The sequence below is a fragment of the Ctenopharyngodon idella genome, chromosome 7 (genome assembly GCF_019924925.1).
Source record: "Ctenopharyngodon idella isolate HZGC_01 chromosome 7, HZGC01, whole genome shotgun sequence".
Lineage (NCBI taxonomy): Eukaryota > Metazoa > Chordata > Actinopteri > Cypriniformes > Xenocyprididae > Ctenopharyngodon > Ctenopharyngodon idella.
Window position 1 is genome coordinate 43,216,690 of NC_067226.1, and position 21,595 is coordinate 43,238,284.

General features: G+C 41.7%; 1 protein-coding gene across 2 annotated transcripts in view; it reads left to right on the top strand.

Moving 5' to 3' along the window:
* Positions 1-21,595, top strand: part of zfhx3b (zinc finger homeobox 3b) — a 168,764-nt gene that overhangs the window by 140,391 nt on the left and 6,778 nt on the right. For both annotated transcript variants that reach the window (XM_051898497.1, XM_051898498.1), the window contains 4 exons: positions 10,898-11,031; positions 11,476-11,676; positions 15,860-15,983; positions 16,080-21,551. In XM_051898497.1, the coding sequence (XP_051754457.1) occupies positions 10,898-11,031; positions 11,476-11,676; positions 15,860-15,983; positions 16,080-21,551 (5,931 nt within the window). The remainder of the gene's footprint in view (positions 1-10,897; positions 11,032-11,475; positions 11,677-15,859; positions 15,984-16,079; positions 21,552-21,595) is intronic.

Genomic DNA, 21,595 nt, shown 5'->3' on the forward strand with positions numbered 1-21,595 from the left:
TCCCATTGATGTATGGTTTGTTAGTATAGGACAATATTTGTTTGAGATACAACTATTTGAAAATCTGGAATCTGAGGGTGCAAAAAATTTAAATATTGAGAAAATCGCCTTTCAAGTTGTCCAAATGAAGTCCTTAGCAATGCATATCCACTCACAAAAATACATTTTTGATATTTTTAGGGTTGGAAATTCATGGAACATGATATTTACTTAATATCCTAATGATTTTTGGCATAAAAGAAAAATCAATAATTTTGACCTATACAATGTATTGTTGGCTATTGCTACAAATATACCCGTGCGACTTATGACTGGTTTTGTGGTCCAGGGTCACATATATATGTACTACTTGGCTGCACAGTATCGATTCTTCTTTTTTTTTTTTTTTCTATTTTATTTATTAGGTGACTTTAATATTGCTAAATGATATCTAGAATAATATGGTTTAATAGGAAAGCACTTATGGTTTGGTCTCAATGAATGTATATTATGAACAAAAAATGGTTGGGAACTTGGGAAACACATCAGTATATATGCATGCATGTGCAGTTTGGACGTTGAGCATTAGTCATGTCCTTCGACAGGTGTGTGCTGGTCTGAATGTGTTGGGTGTCCATTTTTGCTTGCCATCTTGCGTTTGAAGTTCCATTCATGAGGAGTTCAATTGGTGCCAGTGCAGAAGACGTTTGATTGTGAGGTGGAAGTAGTCCGGGCGAACACCTGTCTGGAACAAGTGTTTTCACTACAGCTGTGCCTCACAGGCGACCGGATATAACTTCATTCCTCACGATAGGAAAAACCATTTTAGTCTTTTGCATGTTCCACATTTCATTATTATTATCATTATTTTTTAAATTCCAAAACTACAGCAAAAAAATTCATTTGAAGACAAATCTTTTAAAGCGCCGTTTGATTTTTTGCAACTTTCATTTTAAATGAGGCTGAGTTGTTTGTGCACTTTGAGCGAGTGCCACTCAGCTTTGATGGGGAGAAATAATGATATGCATCGCCTGCCTGAAAATGGCTAAAAGTATATTTTAACACATCAAAATAAAGCACTTTAAAAAGCATTAAAATGAGCTGTTTGATTAATAATTCAGACGTTACCTGTGGTGCCGAAGAAGACGACTATGCGCATTAGGAGCCCTGCGTCTTTTTCTGAAAGGCATGCAATTCCATACAAGAATATTCAATTCTTTTCCTCCCCCTGTCAGTTGCTAATCACCAAATAAGTGTGTTTCTGTGTTTTCACAAAGGAAAGATGTGCTTGCATATGAAAAATTTACAGGCTTCCCAGCAGCTTATTAGGAACGCTTAGTTAAAAATAGCGTGCATTAGGAAGCCAGGTCTAGGGTGCCGTTTGATGTCTGAGGAGAGGTGGAGAGGGGAGGAAGGAGTGACGGGGGTGGAAGAGTGAAACCTGGCGGTGTTGTGATCTAAGATACTGGTGCTGCTTTAATGGAAGCTCTTTTATATTCTTCTTCTAATCGTGTTTAGAACTCACTTTCATGATTGACGGACAGAGCGGCGTGAGACGGCGCTACGAGAGGCTTTCTGAACCCTGCCTGGGAAGCACTGGAATGCTTTTAGTAAACAGAGGCACTCTTGTTTTGGCTGGAGATTGTCTGAGAATGTGTGTGGAGAATGCGTCAATGCTGAGCCGCTGGACTCTGCCGCGATGGGGACGTGGCTAACCTGTTATTTAAAGGCACGCATCCGAGCGGATTTGAGTCACACTGTCTGACTGGCCTGTTATTAGGGTCTGTCATTAGTGTTGTTGAACTTTTTCCTCTCATCCTAGTCATGCGAACACAGAGCGTTGAAATGTGTGGCTGCTTCACAGATGACACTCAGGTCGAGCGTGTTGGCACCATCCGAGTTGAGCCGTAGCCGATCCTGATGGCTCTCGTTTAGTGCATGTAGAGTGAGCTTGTGCATGATGGGTATCTTTTAAGCATGTCAACACATAGATTAAAGGATTAGTTCACTTCAGAATTAAAATTTCCTGATAATTTTACTCACCCCACATGTCATCCAAGATGTTTATGTATTTCTTTCTTCAGAAATTAAGGGTCTTCAAACTTCACCAGGGTGCAATGGGTTGAAGGTCCAAACTGCAGTCTCAGTGCAGCTTCAAAGAGCTCTACACGATCCCAGCCGAGGGATACGTTTCTTGTCTAGCGAAACGATCGGTCATTTTCTAAAAAAAAATAAAATTTTATATACATTTTAACCACAAATACTCGTCTTGCTCTAGCTCTGCGATGCGCCACGCTTTACGTAATCATGTTGGAAAGGTCACGAAAAACTCCATCTTATTTTCTCCTCCAACTTTAAAATTGTCTGACATTTTTGTTTTACCTTTTTCTGTAAAGGCTGTTTGACTTAGTCTTTGCACGTTCGCTTTGTAGACACTGGGTCAGTACTTCAGCCTACGTGACCTTTCCAACGTGATTACGTAATGCGTGGCGGATTGCAGAGCTAGTGTAAGACAAGCATTTGTGGTTAAAAACTATATAATTTTTATCTTTTTTTAGAAAACAACCAATCGTTTTGCTAGATAAGACCCTTATTCCTCGGCTCTGGGATCGTGTAGAGCCCTTTGAAGCTGCAATTTGGACCTTCAACCTGTTGTATCCTGGTGAATTCCACTATATGGAGAAAAATCCTGCAATGTTTGACTGAAGAAAGAAAGACATACACATCTTGGATGACATGGGGGTGAGTAAATCATCAGGAAATTTTGATTCTGAAGTGAACTAATCCTTAAAGTTAGTATAAGCCTTCCAAAAGTATTTGTTAATAAATATGTGACCCTGGACCACAAAACCAGTCATAAGGGTCAATTTTTTGAAATTGAAATGTATACATCATATGAAAGCTGAATAAATAAGCTGTCCATTGATGTATGGTTTGGATTAGGACAATATTTGGCCGAGATACAACTATTTGAAAATCTGGAATTAAAATACTGAGAAAATCGCCTTTAAAGTTGTCCAAATGAAGTCCTTAGCAATGCATATCCATTCACAAAAATATATTTTTTATATATTTACGGTAGGAAATTTATAAAATATCTTCATGGAACATGATCTTTACTTAATATCCTAGTGATTTTTGGCATAAAAGAAAAATATGATAATTTTGACCCATACAATGTAATGTTGGCTATTGCTACAAATATACCCGTGCGACTTATGACTGGTTTTGTGGTCCAGGGTCACATATATGAACATTTTAAAAAAGGTGAGCCCTGATCCAGTGGGTGAACAGGGTTAGCATTAGTACAATGGGATGATTGGGCTTTATTAAAGCAAGAAGGGTGGATATGAGGCAGAAAATAAGGATAGAGGAAGTTACGGATGGACAGAGAATGGGAGGATTCATGACAATGTGGAGCTGAAAGAGATGAGCAGAATTGTTAATTTACTTAAGGACTGAAGGAGCAACCACGATATGATTTGAAATGTGTAACATAAATATAGGTGGTGGTTTACAGGCAGGGCGTCCTCAGCAGGTTTATGAATATATCCTCTCAACCCCCAACTTTCAAATCACTGGGGTTATAGTGAGGGAGGAAAAATAATCTGATGCAGGTCAGATGCTATCGCGGCAGCAGCGGCCCTCCAAATTGGTTCCATCTCTTTTGCCTTATACATTTACTTAAATATATGAATGTCAGTAATTGGATGCACAGGGGACGGTGTGTATTTGTGTCTATGTATTCCACTGTGTGTGTGTACAGGAAAGAAGTGAGAAGGACAGCAAAATAATTGTCCTCTGACTGCAAGGTGAACATTAGCACCCCCTGGACGCGGAGGAAGTGTATTGCAAGCGGAGCGGCTTCCATCTCCAGCATTATTTCATGGCCTTGATGTCCATCAATAGATTTTACAGGAGTTGATGTGAATAGACAGGGGCTGTAGCCGCGGTGTGTTATAATCGTAGTAAATGCAACCGTAGCTGTCAGGGTTGTCAGCTGACTCGGTGAATATCGCTGAAGAAATGGCACATATACGGATGAAAACTGTCATGATTTTTATGATGCCATATTTATTGCATCATCCTGAGGGTGTTTTAAGATGAATTTACCAGGTAGTGAAACAATCTGAAAAGCATGTCACTGAAGTTCTTCCTAACGCCCTGTCTCTGAAACAAAGCATCAATCAGAGCAGTTTTAAAAGCACCAACGCGTTTGCATATTCATATCGTGTCCTTTAAAAGCTTGTCATCCCTAAATTAATTATTTTTTTTGTCTTGAGGACTAATAGGCTATAAATTGTCCTTGTTTGTGAGCCAGCGCTCACATAGACCTGTGTTTATGAGTCTTACTCCCTATATTCTAATTGGCATGCCGTCCTGAGAAAGAGAGAGCGAGTTGCATGTATGTGTGTCAGTGCGTGTATGTCCTCTAAAGGTGATTGCGGCGTTAGCTCCCGCCTAGCAATTGGAAGATTAATAACACGTCCACTAATTGATATCTCCTTTTAATTTCTTCATTTTAAATTTGTCTTTGTAGCAGTCACGCCTGTGGGGCTACATGGGCACTTCCTTTGCAGAGCCATGGAGGTGGTCCTTTCATTTAATAGTGGGTTATACACCAAGGGAACTGTGATATGATAAGCCGCAATATGGAGTGGCGTTGGCGTTAGGCTTTGGTTGTAATTTTCTTTATTTGAAATTAATTGATGCAGAGTAATTACCTGAGAAATATGAGGTGAAATGGAATATAGCCCTTTGTTGCTCAGGGCACCAACGCGGCCTACAGATTAAAAAGAGGAGGGAAAAGGGGGGGAGGGACTGAGCAGAAAAAGATAATATTCGGTTATTGTTAGCCGTGGTAAAAGTGAATGACTTATAGCACTGGGGAGTTAGACCGCTCCTTTGTATTAATGGTTAAATAGCAAAGGGACTAGGAGGAGAACTGTCATGAGGAGTAGGGATAGAGATGCCCAAGTGAGGTCTGGGGGAAAAAGCGGGAAAGACAAGAGAATGATGGAGGAGGTTTGACCTCCCAAAAAGGTCAAAAAGTGTTGTTTTGATTCTGCCGTTTTAACTAGTCTAACAGGTAGTTCCATGGTCAACCAGCTTACCCAGAAAGACCATACTGGTTGATCACCGTCTTGGTTTCCAGTACAAATATTTAAACATTCTTAAATCAAGATACAGTGACTAGAGATACTTAAAACAAGAAAAAAAAAATCTGTCAATAGGGTAAGAAATATAAAATTAAAGGGATAGTCCACCCAAAAATGAAAATTACCCCATGATTTACTCACACTCAAGCCATCCTAGGTGTATATGAGTTTCTTCTTTCAGACAAATACAATCGGAGTTATATTAAATAATATCCTGGCTCTTCCAAGCTTTATAATGGCAATAAATAGAGGATGAGATTTTGAAGCCCAAAAAAGTGCAACCATCTATCATAAAAGACATCCACACGGTTTAATAAAGGCCTTCTGAAGTGAACCGATGTGTTTGTGTAAGAAAAATATCCATATTTAAAACTTTACAAACTAAAATAACTAGCTTTCGACAGACGGGCGTACTTTTCGTTCGATGAACGCCGAAGCGAAGAGAGACCAAAACAAAACACTAGAAGTCTAAAATGAGAGTTTTTAGAGAGAAATGTTGGAGGATTTCAATATAAGAGAAGAGGAGCTTGAGTTTGTTGCCCAGCCCTATTTGTTTGAACAGCGAGAGGCGTCTAAGCTTACGATACTCCTACATAGCGTCAGGGATTATTCTTTTGGCACAAGTTGACATGTGTACGGTCATTACCGGAAGCTAGTTATTTTAGTTTTTAAATGGATATTTTTCTTACACAAACACATCACTTCACTTCAGAAGACCTTTTTTAACCCCTCGGAGCCGTGTGGTTGTCATTCATGATGGATGGTTGCACTTTTTTGGTCTTCAAAATCTCATCCTCTATTCACTGCCATTATAAAGCTTGGAAGAGCCAGGACATTATTTAATATAACTTCGATTGCATTCATCTGAAAGAAGAAAGTCATATACACCTAGGATGGCTTGAGAGTGAGTAAATCATGGGGTAATTTTCATTTTTAGGTGAACTATCCCTTTAATTCATAAAGAATTTTTTTTTTGTTTGTTTGTTTTTTCAGTGTAGACTAGGACCAAACCTCTCTAACCATCATAAACCATCATTGAGCATGCTGATGGACTGCTGCTGATTATGTTGGAAAGTGGTCAGGCTTTTTGTAGGACTCATTATGTCCAAGTGGAGACTTGCCTTTTTTAGGAGCAAAAGCTGGGCTAGATAAAGTAAGGATGAACTGATCACCTGATGTTTCCCACGCCTTCTTGGGAACACATCTGCTGAGTTTTTGCAAATGCACATGATGCACTCTATGTGCCAGGAGAAATAATTTTTCTGCTCTTTCCCTGTCCGCCCACTTTCAGTGTCCAGTTAGTCTCGTAGGAGACAACTTCCCAAGGACACCTGGGTAATGATATGATGGCAGCTGTGGTTACATTTGTGGACATTTTCAGTGGCGCAGGACTTGTTGCGTTATTGCTGTCCTGCTCGTGTCAGTCGCACACTTGTTCGGTGCCTCCCTTCCATGAAAGCGCTTCACGTCTCTGATTTAGAGGCTTAGCACTCAGCACTGACAGCCTCCTCTGGCTGGCTGAGAAATGCTGCTCAGCTCCAAGGGTTGAGAAAAGGTGCCAAAGTCCAATTCACTTACGGGACACTCCAGAACGAAAAGACCTCCTGCTTACGGAAAAGGCCCATGAATTAATAATCACCTAATTGACTTTTAAGACTTTTTTCACTGCTTCTCCTTTGGCTTTTGTGATGTCAGATGAAAGTCGGGGCGTTGTCGCTGTCTCTGTGGGTTTTGCTGCAAGCGCAGTCTACTGCTGAATGGTAGAATTGAGGTCAGATGTACAGATACTACATTAGGATGGTTTTGAAAAGACACAGGGGGCAAGAACTGCACATATAGGAAGACTGATATAGCTCCCAATGCTAGTAATTTTTCTGTAACTGTTTTTGTGAGGGAAAATCAAGTTTGGATATGTACTGAATATCAGTTATGCTATCTGTGTGGGCCAACATTTAGCCATTTAGAGACCACAAATGTTTTAAAACATTTTAAAATTATTTTATTCAGCCTAAATTTGACCATTTCGAGAGGATTCATCTGTCGATATTTGGGCATTTTGAAATATTTCAATGTAGACAATAATTATCCATTTTGAGATTATTTATATTGACTGATATTTGGACATTTTAGATTGTTTTATGATCTGGGAATACTTTATTTATACATTGTTTGTATCTGTTAATATTGTTCTTTTATCTCTTGACTAGCTGATACAAATAGCTAATAGTTGTATAGTAAATTTTCAATAAACATTTAAAACAATATATATTTGACATTTAAAAAAATACATTTTAACATGTTAATTCATTTTGTCTTCGTCTCCTTTAACGTTTTGTCTCATTGTATTACAAATATAATACCCTGCTCTCAAGATTTGGCATTTAAAAAACCCATACTGGTCGACCACTAATACACAGTGAACATACCGGAGCCTGACACACATAGCCAGGTTCATGAGCGGAGACCATGGAGAGGGAGGGGAGAGAAAGAGAGACCCCTGCCATCAGGTTCTGGTCATGGTCTCTAATAATGGATCTGACCTGCTCAGATGTTGAGGCATGTTCCTGCGGCCGCCCAACCGTGCCGAACACACACGCATCGCACATGCCAACAGTCCACTTTCTTTGCCTGTTTATTGGTCTCCATTTTGTTCCAGCGTGCTCTGTGATGATGTTTTTTCCCCGCTTTCTCCCTCCGTCTCTTGACAACAGAAAACAGGATACGGTAGCTGGGCTTTAGTCACGGGGGTTTGGTGGCAGAAGTGGGTTTTTGGGGCTTTTTAAAAGCAAACAATTGATCAGATTTATGGAGTCCTAACAGGGCGTGACGAGGTGCGACTGTGCCCAGAGGCAGCGGGCTGCCCTCCCCTCCACACGTGCTGCAGGCCTCCGGCAGGCAGCTGCTCCCCTGACCTCACGCTATTCACTTGCAATAGACAGAATTTACAATAACACATTTGCAAGTAATACTCAAAGAGTGTACTTAACCCCTTTTCAATCATACTTAGAGTCACAGGCAATTGTTTTGTTGGTTTGTTTACATGTATTTATCTTAAATGCATTTAGCATAAAAGCATTAGCTGAAGTTTTCTATGTTTTAGAGTAGCTTTAGCCACTACTCTAGCTCTCTATCCCTGCACTCACTAACAAAAACGTAACATGCAACCATTGCTTCCACCAAAATACCTTAGTTACTTTTAAAACACAATAATATAACTTGGCCTTCAAATAGCGTTAGCAATTTTGAAGAAATTTCTTTTTGATGACAGTGCCAAGTTTCCAGAGTTTTATTGTAGTAAGAATAACTCTGTGTTTTGGTGGACAATTTGGTTACTAAACAGGAACATGTCCTACAAGGAACCTGAAAAGAAGTTTCCTGAAAGAATGTTTGTAAGCAGAAAATAGAGAGGTTAGGAAGAGTCAAGGGACTGCCACTGTCAGTAGGAGCAGTGCAGTAAGGAGGAAGTGGCCAGGACAGTGCCAGGACGGAGAGTGGAGGTTAATGGCAACAAATGGGAGGTTCCTTTGTTTAACATTTCCTTTGTTTATTGGTGGATGTGTCTAATGGGATTGGCCATGACTGGACCTAATAGGGCAGCACTGGCTGATTGGGGGAGTCTCTGGGAGCCGCAGCAGGCAGCGTTCCCCAAAGTAGGGCCCCCCACTGAAGCCAGTGCTCAGCTGCCCTGCCATGATTGGACCTGACACTTTAATGTCTGCCCAAGGAACATGGTCAGTCCGGCTTAAACTGACCCCCACACCCCTTCCCACAATCCCCTGCTCTCAATTTGCTCTTTCAGGACTGGACAAATCATGCCAAATTTAACTCTTTATAGCCTCGTTATGGGCCGACGAGAGAGAAGGGCGTCTTAAGTTTCACTGTGAATTCTTTCCCTTAGCAGTGTGAACAGTGTGTCCTCTTGACCCCTCTCTTGCTTAGAGTGGATTTACTTTTTATATGAGGCTTTTTTTAATTCTGTGCTCTGATTGCTCTGTATTGCCAAAACAGTTTGTTTTCTTCAGTTGTTATTTTGTTGTTTCCAGATACATTCTGGTTAGCTAAGCTCTGGGCTTGTTGTTGTTAGGATTCGCTCTGTCAGTATAGAAAGTGAAAAGACTAGCACACAGATAGCTAGCTATAAACATGCTAACCCTGTTGAAAAAAACAGCATATGCTGGTTAGGTGTGTTTTGAAGCATGGCAACTGGTTTGAGCTGGTTTAAGCTAGTCCTGAGCTGGTTATAAGCTGGTCCTGAGCTTGAGCTAGTTGCTTAGGACCAGCAATTGACCAGCTTAAACCAGCTCATGACCAGCTGCCATGCTTTAAAATATACTTAACCAGCACATGCTGGTTTTTTCAACAGGGAATGGCAGTTTAAGTTGAGCTAACTGACAACAACACGTGAAATTGAGCTTGCTTAAAAACACCTACTTGAATAGACCACATTTCATGTGTTTGTTGTTTTTTTTTTTTTTTTTTATTGTTTTCCAGAAATTAGTGAGCCATGCCAATAGTGATAGATTCAATATTAGCATCCGACTAACATATTTGGATAGTTCGCAAAGAGTCTTTTCTCTTATAGCAAAACGTGAAACTCATGCAAAACTAAGATTTGCTGAAAACCTAAATAACTAGGGAATGTAATTTTGTATTCCAATGAGAAGTGCAAATAAGCAAGGGAAAAGAATCGAAATAGGAACCAGAACATATCTCTTTCTTCTTGATACATTTTGAAGCTGCCTGTGGTATATTTGACTCTTTTCAAGTTGGGCGAATCCCTTCGCTGAAGCCACACTTCAAATGGCTTCATCTGAGAGAGCATGCATCCTAAAGCTGCTCACCGTGGCAAACTAATGTTTTGATTAGATGTCTGTGCCGGTGTCTGATGTCCTAAACATCCAACATAGGGAGAGACAAGCCGTCAAAGCATTGCACACTGCCTCTTCTAAGTGCCATGGGAGGAGCGGTTAAAAGACTACATTGGTTTGGAGGGGGAGCAGCCTGCCTTAGCAATCTGCCGGCCTGGCTGATTCCAGTTCAATGCCTATATATCACAGTTTAGAAAGATATGCTACTCATTGCAGTAACACCACATCCTTTTTTTCCCATTTTATCGACATTGTAAGTGGAGAGATGACAGCATATTATATGGTGATATGACACAAGTCTGATTTGAACCACATGCGCAGCATTTGTTTACTTTTACTGAAATACTGAAAGCTATATTTGGCATTTGGCAGTAATACGTTTAATTCACATTACCATTCATGTACTACAGTCCAAATGAGCACACTTACTGAGAGCTGTTGTGTTACCATGTCCAGATGACCACACATACTACTGTACTGCAGACTGTCTCTAAATTTCCAGTTCCTGACTTCCCACACTGCTGCAGCTATATCAGAACATGAGAATATAGTTATAAATATTTCTTTCAAACTATTACGTGTTCCTTGATCAAACCGAAGGCAAAGAACTTTGCTTTGTTTCAACATTCAGTGAACTTTTACTGTAGGTTACACTTAATAGCAAGTTAATTTATTATTACAAATCTGCTTTTTAGCTCAGCATAGTAGGCTTCATAAAAGCCATTTTAACTGTGATACAATTTTTTCATTGTGCATTGTCATACTGCACAAAACTGTGTTTTACTGCATTTCATTTTTGTAAAGCCTGACTTATTGATTGATTGCATGCCCTGACTGCCAAATCGGTGCTGTGTTTTGACAAGTATGCATCTTTTTGTGTGTCTATGGCAGCATCCAACCAATCGGAGAGGGATCAGACGGATTCCCCGGTCCCCTCCAAGCGGCCTTCTTCGAGGTCCGAGGCAGCAGAAAGCCCTCTCTCGTCGAAACGACCCAGGACCGCTGAGAAGAGCAGTGGAGAGCAGGTATGTAGGAAATTCTGCAACATTTAGAATTCTCTCTGTCTGTTTCTGTGAAGTAGATTCAGAAAGACCTTATCTAATCCCCAGGCATGTAGGTCTCATTAACTGTACCCATTAATTAACAAAATATCTAAGGATGTTGTTTTCAGCCCTTTTTAATATAGAGTAGTAGAATGTAGCTGGCCTTTTTAAATTATGCATGCATTTTTTTTCTAAAAATATTATATTTCTACATCTTTTCTGCTGCTCTTGCAGTGCTAATTGTGCAAAAGGTGAAAAATCAATATGAAATTTGACAGATGAGAGCTCTTTGAAGTGTCTGCCTCTCAGAGTAGCCCACTGCTCTCTGCATGGGAGAGAGGCGAGTCTTGCTTTGCCCTTGATTTGACCACTTTTCTCAAGAAAATAATATTCTCTCTCTCTGTCTGCCTTCTTGTCATTGTACAGATGTACCAGTGCCCCTACTGCAAGTTCAGCAACACAGATCTGAACCGGCTCAGAATGCACGTGATGACGCAGCACTCAGTGCAGCCCATGTTCCGCTGCCCGTTGTGCCAGGACATGCTCAACAACAAGGTCCACCTGCAGTTCCATCTCACCCACCTCCACAGCGTGGCACCAGACTGCGTCGACAAACTAATTGCCACTGTAAGTTGCTGCTGAAAGTATTTACCACTGCAGATTTTGTCTTCCACTTCATATGCTTACATACCTATAATGAATGTCCAAGACATACAACCAAGTTTTCCTCCACGGTCAAAAGAACCTTACTAATAATTTCTAGTGGATAGATATCTATTCATCACAGTTAATTTCTCTCTGCAGTCTTTTGTTTATAATGTGAGATGAGAGCAAAGGCCTCAATACCCTTCTGTTGTGTGGTGCAAAGGCCATATGCTTTTACACACAGCCCATGTTCAGTGGTGTTCATGTCAGGCATTAACCTCACCGATGACTCACAGTTTCTTACTCACCCTGCCTTTGTGGACCCAAGGTTGTTTCCTTTTATCTAATTGATGACATTTTAAGGCTTAACTAAAATGGCAAAAGAAACTGATCATTGTCATATGGCCCCTGGGAATCCTGCATATATGGTTGGGTATTTTTATGGCCAATATAATTTCCATGTTTTATTATGCTAGCAGGGATTAACATGAAGTAGTGTTGTCAAAATTACAGACTTTAATACCAAGTCGGTATTGAAATGTTAAAAATGTGACGCTTTGAGCACTGTTGAGCAGATTCGTAAACACCTTTTATTGGCCATTGTGTTCACGCGCTCATCAGATTTGTCTGTGATTGGCTACAATGAGCAATGCACGGGAGCTTTTGAAAGCACACGGAAGTGTTTAAATTGGAAGGCGGGAGCATTTGAAAGCTGAGCCAGTGTGTATCTGTGTACGTGCTCGACGAAGAGTATCATTGATGACTATTTACAATGTTTTTGAAGCATTGATCATTGTAGCCAATGACAGACATATCCGATGAGCACGTGAATACAGTGGCCAATCAGAGGTGTTTATGAATCCGCTCAGCAGTGCTCAAAGCATCACATTTTTAAATTTCAGTACTGACCTGGTACTTTTGACAACTCTATCTAGAAGAGAGACATATAAGATTACTAGGGTCTTCTCAGGCAAAAAAATAATAATAATAATAATAGTAATAATATTTCTGCAAACCAGTAGTCCCTCCATTTAATTTCAATGCTGATTAGAAGAAACAGTTGGTTTGTAAAAAGTAGATGAATATTGTAATTCTTAACCTTAGAAGAAATTTTCTTGGTTTAGTGGAAAAATTATAAAAGCCTCTTCTGATTACCAAGGTCATTTGTATTCCAGGCACTCTCTAGAAGCAGTAATACTTACATCATCCCTTTACGTTATTTCCACCTCTCTAGTCCCAGAGCGCTCAGGCCTCCAGCAGCCTACTCTGCCCGGTTCCTCAGAGAATACTCACCTTATTCCATTTCAGCTTCTATTGAGACTACCCTGCTTTCATGGGTTTTTTTTTTTTTTTTCTCACCAAATTTTAGCAGTGAAATAATTACGTGCAAGTTTGCCTGTGGAGTTTGAATTGCTTGCTTGGCCAATCACTCTAAATTCTGTGAAGGCATCTCCACTCCCCCAGCCCGAAACAAATGGTGAACACATTAGTAGAGGCCAGACGGCAATATTTTTTCTTTTATAGAGGTAATAATGCACCGAGCGCTGCACAAGTGCGGTGCATGATAGAAACTGAGCTAATACAATGCACATTAAAACCAGCACCTTTTTTACAAGTAACGAGAGATGGAGAGAGGTACTCTATCCTGTTCCTCATGTCAGGCAGACAAGCTTAATGAATTCTGAATCAGGTGACTTTTAGTTCTTGCAAACATTGCATAAAGATGCACTCTCTTCCAGTCTCACTCACCCTACCTCCTCCTTCCTTCCTCTTCTCTCGCTCTCCCTCCCTCGCTCCCTCACTCTATGTCTAATGTTCTGTCTGTCTAAGATAGGGGTAATGAAAATAATTGTGCTTCATTAATTCTGAGTCTGGCTAGATGATAGCCATTTGGAACTATGTTTGCCAATTAGACGGTCCAAATTAAAAGTGACCTTGGGATACTCTCAGCACTCGGCGCTCTTTGCCTAATGATGCAGTTGTCTAGAAACAGTCCACTTTGTAATGTTAATCACAGGCATGTTTTGTTTCTGGAATTCTCCATACTGGTCACAATCATTTAACACTTTCATTTAGGAGGAGAGTGGGTTAGGGAGGAACCTAGAAAGCAGAAAAATGGCTACATTTTGCCCAGTGTGGTTTTGATTGCAGTTACCAGATGGTTATGAACCGCTCTGGTTCACTGACTATTTCTCAGAGTTTCAGATTCAAAGACGTTGGGTTGCGTGGGACTTTTCATTTGATGGCACTTAGTTAAAGCTGCTGGCTGACTTGGAATGTGATTAGGTTTTAAATCCACTATAAAAACAGCTCCAGATCTCAGAAGACCAGTGAAACAGACATGTAATGATACAATGTTTGCTTAGGTCTCTCACAGGTAATTAGACGTTTTTGGTTAACATGACCCCATTAACTTGACTAATATCATGAGGCAGAGTATATTATGTTTGAAGGATGTTATGATTTTGTTATATATGGAAAAAAAAAATGTTTTCAATGCAGTAATAAAATCCATACTCCCACAGACATGAAGCTGTTGTCTGATGTGAACAAAATAGAATTGGTTGTCTCTTGGGGAGGAAAAAGGGGCACTGAGTTGCAAGGGCACAAAGAGGGGATGAAAAATATTATACATGTAGAGAGAGGGGGCACTAGAGAGACAGAAGGGGGATATATTGGGGAGATTGGGGTATTGAAATGCATGATGAGTGAGGTTGATTGTTCAGTTTGGGAAGTTAATTGAAGGAAGGTGAAGCACACAGTGGCTCATCTCCCAACCTTTTCCAATCTCAATCACTGATTACTGTTAAATAGGAGCCTGTTAATGAATCTGTTTTTATTATTATTCTGAGAAAGAGAGAGATAGCAGGAGAGTGAGAGCCATGCATGGAGAATCATGTGCACTTAAAAGATAGAGGGGAGGTTGCTGTCATTCACACTTGATTAACTTCAACCTTTGAAGTGCCAAGCAAACCTTGGTGCACCTTTATCACAACAATATTCTTTGCTACTTAAAATTTCCTAATTAAATCGTCTGAAAAAACATGCTGTTTGCCATCTACCTACATTTAAATTTATCTACATTTTTTATTAATGACTTTGTTTCAAGTAATAATATGCATAATAGTTTAGATTATAATATTATGGTTGCTGGAAAACACATTAATGAGCACTGTATGTTAAATTAAGAGTGCTGATCATTATCCAGAAATTGACAGTTGTTGTATTACCCAGAATTCCAGGCTGAATGACGGCATTTCACCATTGCACCATGCTTTTCTATTGGAATGAAAAGCACATTTTATGAGGTGGAAGACTTATTTAATTAGGCTCTCTAATAAGCTTTTCAACTGGCCAAGGTAGACCACTCAGCCCATCACACTAATTGGCTGCAGCAGGAGAACTATCGTAGAGCATGACAAAACACCATCAGTGATCAAAGTGCAAATTCCATGGATGGCAAATTAAGTCGCTTGTGTGAAAGAGGGGGACTGTGAATGTATTTGTGACCAGTTCAAATAAGATGATTATCAAATTATATGTTTATAGCACATCTCTCACCTGTACCACCTTAAAGGGATAGTTCACCCAAAAATGAAAATTTGATGTTAATCTGCTTACCCCCAGGGCATCCAAGATGTAGGTGACTTTGTTTCATCAGTAGAACACAAATGATGATTTTTAACTCCAACCGTTGCAGTCTGTCAGTCGTATAATGCATGTCAATGGGAACACCATCTATAAGAGTAAAAAAAACATGCACAGACAAATCCAAATTAAACCAAATTATTGACATGCATTACACGACTGACAGACTGCGACGGTTGGAGTTAAAAATCATCATTTGTGTTCTACTGAAGAAACAAAGTCACCTACATCTTGGATGCCCTGGGGGTAGGCAGATAAACATCAAATTTTCATTTTTGGGTGAACTATCCCTTTAAGTTAATCTTTTTCTTTTAAAGACTTTTTTTTTTTTTTTACAATGAAGAAATTACTGTATATGATACAATAGTATATGATAGGCATAGTTAAAAATGTCTTTGTCCATGTCCTTGTCCTTTGTGCTTGTCCTTTACATTAATTTGAGATGTTCTACATTATAAAGAGGCTGTTGTTTAAGGCCTATAATTAACGTGACAAATACTATGTTTTATTTTTCCAGGTGGCAGCATCAGAAGTACTGCCAGCAAGCATGTTCATACCAGTCCCTGGACCAGAAAAAGATACTCAAACCGCACCTCCGTCCATAGCTAACGCAAACTCTGATGACACTAAGAAACAAACAGGTTAGAATGTTGTGCAATTGAGAAAACACATTTTAAAAACATGCACTTATGTATGTGTTATCAGAATTTTAATGTGTGTTATTTTTTTGATTGCAGAGGTGGCAGATGCTGAGCCTGAAAAAGGAGTTTGTCTGGCTTCAGACATCACTGAAGCTCGCAAGTCTCCTCTTGAGGAACAACAGCCTTCAAGGGACGATTCTACTGGTTTCCTTTGTTGGAAAAAGGGCTGTAACAAAGTCTTTAAATCATCCAATGCGCTTCAGATGCACTTCAATGAGGTCCACAATAAAAGGCCCCAACTGCCTGTCTCTGATCGTCATGTCTACAAATATCGCTGCAACCAGTGTAGTTTGGCATTCAAGACAATAGAGAAACTTCAGCTGCATTCCCAATACCATGTAATCAGAGCAGCCACAATGTGTTGTTTGTGCCAGCGCAGCTTCAGGACCCTACAGGCGCTTAAGAAGCATCTGGAGACCAGTCACCTGGAGTTAAGTGAAGCTGACATCCAGCAGCTCTATGGAGGTTTACTAATGAATGGAGACCTAATGATTATGGGTGATCCCTCACTTGGAGAGGACCAGGGAGGTCTTCTTGATGATGAGAAAGAGGGAGACGAAAGTGACCCTGAGGAAAAGCAAAGCCCAACTGGCAGTGACTCTGGATCTTTGCAAGAGGATTCTGGATCTGAACCCAAACGTGCCCTGCCATTTAGAAAAGGCCCCAACTTTACTATGGAGAAGTTTCTAGATCCATCCCGTCCTTTCAAGTGTACAGTCTGTAAAGAGTCATTTACTCAAAAGAATATCCTTCTTGTACACTACAACTCTGTGTCTCACTTACACAAAGTCAAAAGAGCCCTACAGGAATCCACCACTGGACAGCCAGAGCCTACCAGCAGCCCTGATAATAAGCCCTTCAAGTGCAGCACTTGCAATGTAGCATACAGCCAGAGCTCTACACTGGAGATTCACATGCGCTCTGTTCTTCATCAGACTAAGGCCAGGGCAGCAAAGCTTGAAGCAGCTGGCGGCAGTTCTACTGCTGTTAGCAGTAGTGGCCCAAGCGGAAGCACTTCCAATAGCACTTCAACCCCAAGCCCTATTCCAGCCACTAACTCAACTACCAGCTCCAGCAACAGCAGCAGCTCCCCAGCTGGAGCTCAAACAGCACAGAGCATAATGGGAGGTAATCATCTGTCAAGTCATTCTCACAGTGTTGAGAATTTGGGTAATTCTGCTTGTCACTCCTCCCCTTCTGAGAATCATGAAGTGAAAAAGAAGAAATTTGCAGATATGCTCTCCTCAAGAGGTCATCAGCAACAGCTCCAGCAACAGCAGCAGCAGTTGGCCCAGGCTCAAGCACAGGCACAGGCACAGCTCCAACAGGAGCTCCAGCAGGCTGCTCTCCTTCAGTCTCAACTTTTTAACCCTCTTCTTCAGCACTTCCCTATGACAACAGATGCTCTTCTCCCTCTTCAGCAACAGCAGCTGCTCTTTCCGTTTTACATTCCTGGGGCAGAATTTCAACTAAATCCAGAAATGAACCTGAGTAGTTCTTCACTGAGCTTGAGTGGATCTGCTGCTTCACTGTTGGAAGAACAGAAAAACTCTGCCCAACAGGCCCAGCAGAGCTGCTTACAACAACAGCTTATGCACCACCACCTTCAGCAACAGCACCAAGCTCATACCCACTCCCAAGGATCGAGTCAAATGGCTTTACTTCAACAGAGTGCCCTTTCTCACCCTGTAGACAAAAAGCCAAAGCCATCTCCTCACAGTGAGAAAGAAAGAGAGCTGCCAAAGGATAAAGAAATTAGTGATAAAACAGAGGATCATGTTCCAAAAGATATGTCAGACAAGTCCAAAGAAAAGAAAGATGCTCCTCAAAATGTAGTAAATGTAAACCATGACTCTGGATTTCCTCCTCCAAGGATTGCCTCAGATGCCCGAGGGAATGCCACCAAAGCTCTATTGGAGAATTTTGGATTTGAGTTAGTAATTCAGTACAATGAGAACAAGCAAAAAGCACAAAGAAAGCCAGCAGGATCTCTGTCAGGATGCAGTGGGCCAGCTGGTATCACCAGAGTGGTTGACCCTATTGAAGGATTGGAGAAGCTGGAGTGTGAGTCTTGCGGTAAGCTCTTTTCCAACATATTGATTCTCAAGAGTCACCAGGAGCATATCCACCAGGCTTTCTTTCCGTTCAGATTCCTAGAAAGATTTGCCAAAGAGTACAGAGAACAATATGACAAGCTATACCCATTGAGACCTCAGACACCCGAAACTGCTCCACCTCCTCCACCCCCTCCACCCCCACCTCCGCCTCCACCCCCCCAGAGGGTACCAACACCAAATATACCTGTTTCTGCTCCTAATCTGACACCACCAACTGCTCAAACCCCTCAGCCTCCAGTTCCACTGGCCCAAATTCCAATGCCAATGGATCTCCCTCTATTTTCTCCACTTATGATGCAACCTATGTCACTCCAATCATTACCTTCTCAGATTCCTGCCCAACTGCCAGCTGTGGAGCCCAGTCTGGCCACTGATCTGGCCCAGCTCTACCAACAGCAGCTTACCCCTGCCATGTTGCAGCAACAGAATAAGAGACCCCGCACCCGTATCACAGATGACCAGCTAAGGGTGCTCCGGCAATATTTCGATATCAACAACTCTCCCAATGAGGAACAAATTAAGGAAATGGCAGATAAATCAGGACTCCCCCAGAAAGTTATCAAGCACTGGTTCCGTAACACACTCTTCAAAGAGCGACAACGCAACAAAGACTCACCTTATAACTTTAACAACCCTCCAATTACAACTCTTGAAGATACCAAAATTGATTCAAAGCCACCTTCCCCTGAGCCTCAAAAACAGGAATCATATGGAAATAAGAGGTCCTCAAGGACAAGGTTCACAGACTACCAGCTGAGGGTACTGCAAGATTTCTTTGATGCTAATGCTTACCCTAAAGATGATGAATTTGAGCAGTTATCCAATCTTCTGAGCCTTCCAACTCGAGTCATTGTTGTGTGGTTCCAAAATGCCAGACAAAAAGCCCGTAAAAATTATGAGAACCAGGGAGATGGAGGAAAAGAAGGTGACCGACGTGAGTTATCCAATGACCGATACATTCGGACAACCAACTTAAACTATCAGTGCAAGAAGTGCAGCCTGGTTTTCCAGCGCATATTTGACCTTATTAAACACCAAAAGAAGCTCTGTTACAAAGACGAGGAGGAAGATGGGCAGTATGACAGCCTAAATGAGGACTCTATGGATCTCTCCCATGAATACTATACTCCATCTGGGTCATCAGGTCAAACACCAATGCCCTCATCCTCAAGCCTCTGCCCTCTTCCTCCATCAACCTCTGCATTCTCTCACATCACATCATCTGAAAAGGACGAGCCTACACCAGCTAACACATCAAACTCCTTTGATGAAAAATCTAAACACTCTGCAGAAGCATCATTGGGTCAAAGAGAGCAGACCACTTTAAAACAGGAAACCAGTCATCCACCTGAGACCCCACAGCAGAGACCGCAAAGAGAGGAAAAGATGCATGCAGTCCCAAAGAATTCAAAGCTTTCTTCACCGTCCCTCTCCCAGCAGCAACAACACAGTGGTCCCTCTGTTTCACATACCAGTCAGACCTCCCAGAGTTCCCACATGTCCCTTAATCCTCATTTAGCCTCTGCCTCACAGCAGCAGTTGGCCCAGCAAATGATCCCATACCAGTGTGAGCAGTGCAAACTTGCCTTCCCTTCATTTGAACACTGGCAGGAACACCAGCAACTTCATTTCCTGAGTGTCCAAAATCAGTTCATTCATCCTCAATTTTTGGATCGCCCAATGGACATGTCCTTCATGTTATTTGATCCTAGCAATCCTCTGCTTGCTAGCCAGCTCCTTGCAGGAGCAATACCACAAATGTCCAGCAACTCTGCCACCTCTCCATCAACGCCTACATCCACTATGAACTCCTTGAAGAGGAAGTTGGAAGAGAAGGCAGGAACTAGCCCAGGAGAAAGTGATAGCATGAATAGCGGAGAGGAGCCACAACGAGACAAGCGCCTCCGAACCACTATTACACCAGAGCAACTAGAGATTCTGTACCAGAAATATTTGCTTGATTCCAATCCTACTCGTAAAATGCTGGACCACATTGCTCATGAAGTGGGGCTGAAAAAACGGGTGGTACAGGTATGGTTCCAAAACACAAGAGCCAGAGAAAGAAAAGGGCAGTTTCGGGCTGTTGGGCCAGCTCAAGCCCACCGACGGTGCCCATTTTGTCGAGCCCTATTCAAAGCTAAAACTGCCCTTGAGGCCCATATCCGTTCACGCCACTGGCATGAGGCTAAACGTGCTGGTTACAACTTGGCTCTTTCTGGTATGTTACCTGAACAGGAAGCCATGCAGTTGAAGATGGATCCTCTGGATATCTCTAGCTATGCTCATCTTGCCCAGTCTAACAGTGATGCGCAATGCTCATCACTGTCGCCTGTGAGCAAAAGCATGGACTTGTCCCCCAGGGCTCTCCTGAGCCCAACATCTATCAAGGTTGAAGGAGTAGAGGAGTTTGAAAGCCCAACCATTTCCTCAGTAAACACAAACTTTGATCAAAATAAGCTTGATAATGATGACTGTTCCTCTGTGAATACAGCCATCACCGACACTACCACAGGTGATGAGGCAAACATTGACAATGACAGTGCTGATGCAAAGCACAGCCATAACAGTGGAGATTTCCTCTCAAAGTCTGGGGGTGCAGTCCCCTCCATTGAGAATGATGAACAGATGTCCTCAGGACTGGTGAGCCCTGCAACAAGTTACTACATGAAAGACTTTGAAAATGAAAATATGATAGACTACAGTGAAACATCTAGTCTGGCTGACCCTTGTTCACCAAGTCCAGGAGCCTCTGGAAGCAGAAGCATTGATAGCGGAGACAGGCCTGGTCAAAAGCGCTTCCGAACACAGATGACTAATCTTCAGCTGAAGGTGCTCAAGTCCTGCTTCAATGATTATAGGACTCCAACCATGCTGGAGTGTGAGGTACTTGGCAATGACATCGGACTTCCAAAGAGAGTTGTGCAGGTCTGGTTTCAAAATGCTCGTGCAAAGGAAAAGAAGGCTAAGCTGAGCATGGCTAAGCACTTTGGTATCAACCAGACTTCTTACGAGGGACCTAAGACAGAATGCTCTTTGTGTGGTGTTAAATACAGTGCTCGTCTCTCAGTGCGAGACCACATCTTTTCCCAACAACACATATCCAAAGTAAAGGATACCATTGGAAGCCAGCTTGATAAAGAGAAAGAGTACTTTGATCCAGCAACGGTTCGTCAGCTGATGGCGCAGCAGGAGATGGATCGTATCAAAAAAGCGAATGAGGTCTTGGGACTAGCACAACAACAAGCCATGCAGCAACAAGGGATGTTTGACACACCTGCCTTGCAAGCCTTGAACCTTCAGTCAGGTTACCCAAATCTACAGGGGATCCCCCCTGTTCTCCTGCCAGGTGTTGGTGGTCCCTCTATACCAGGCTTTAACTCATCCAACTCAGGTATGTCATTAACTCTCTAGTATGAGTAAGAAAGACTTTTGAAA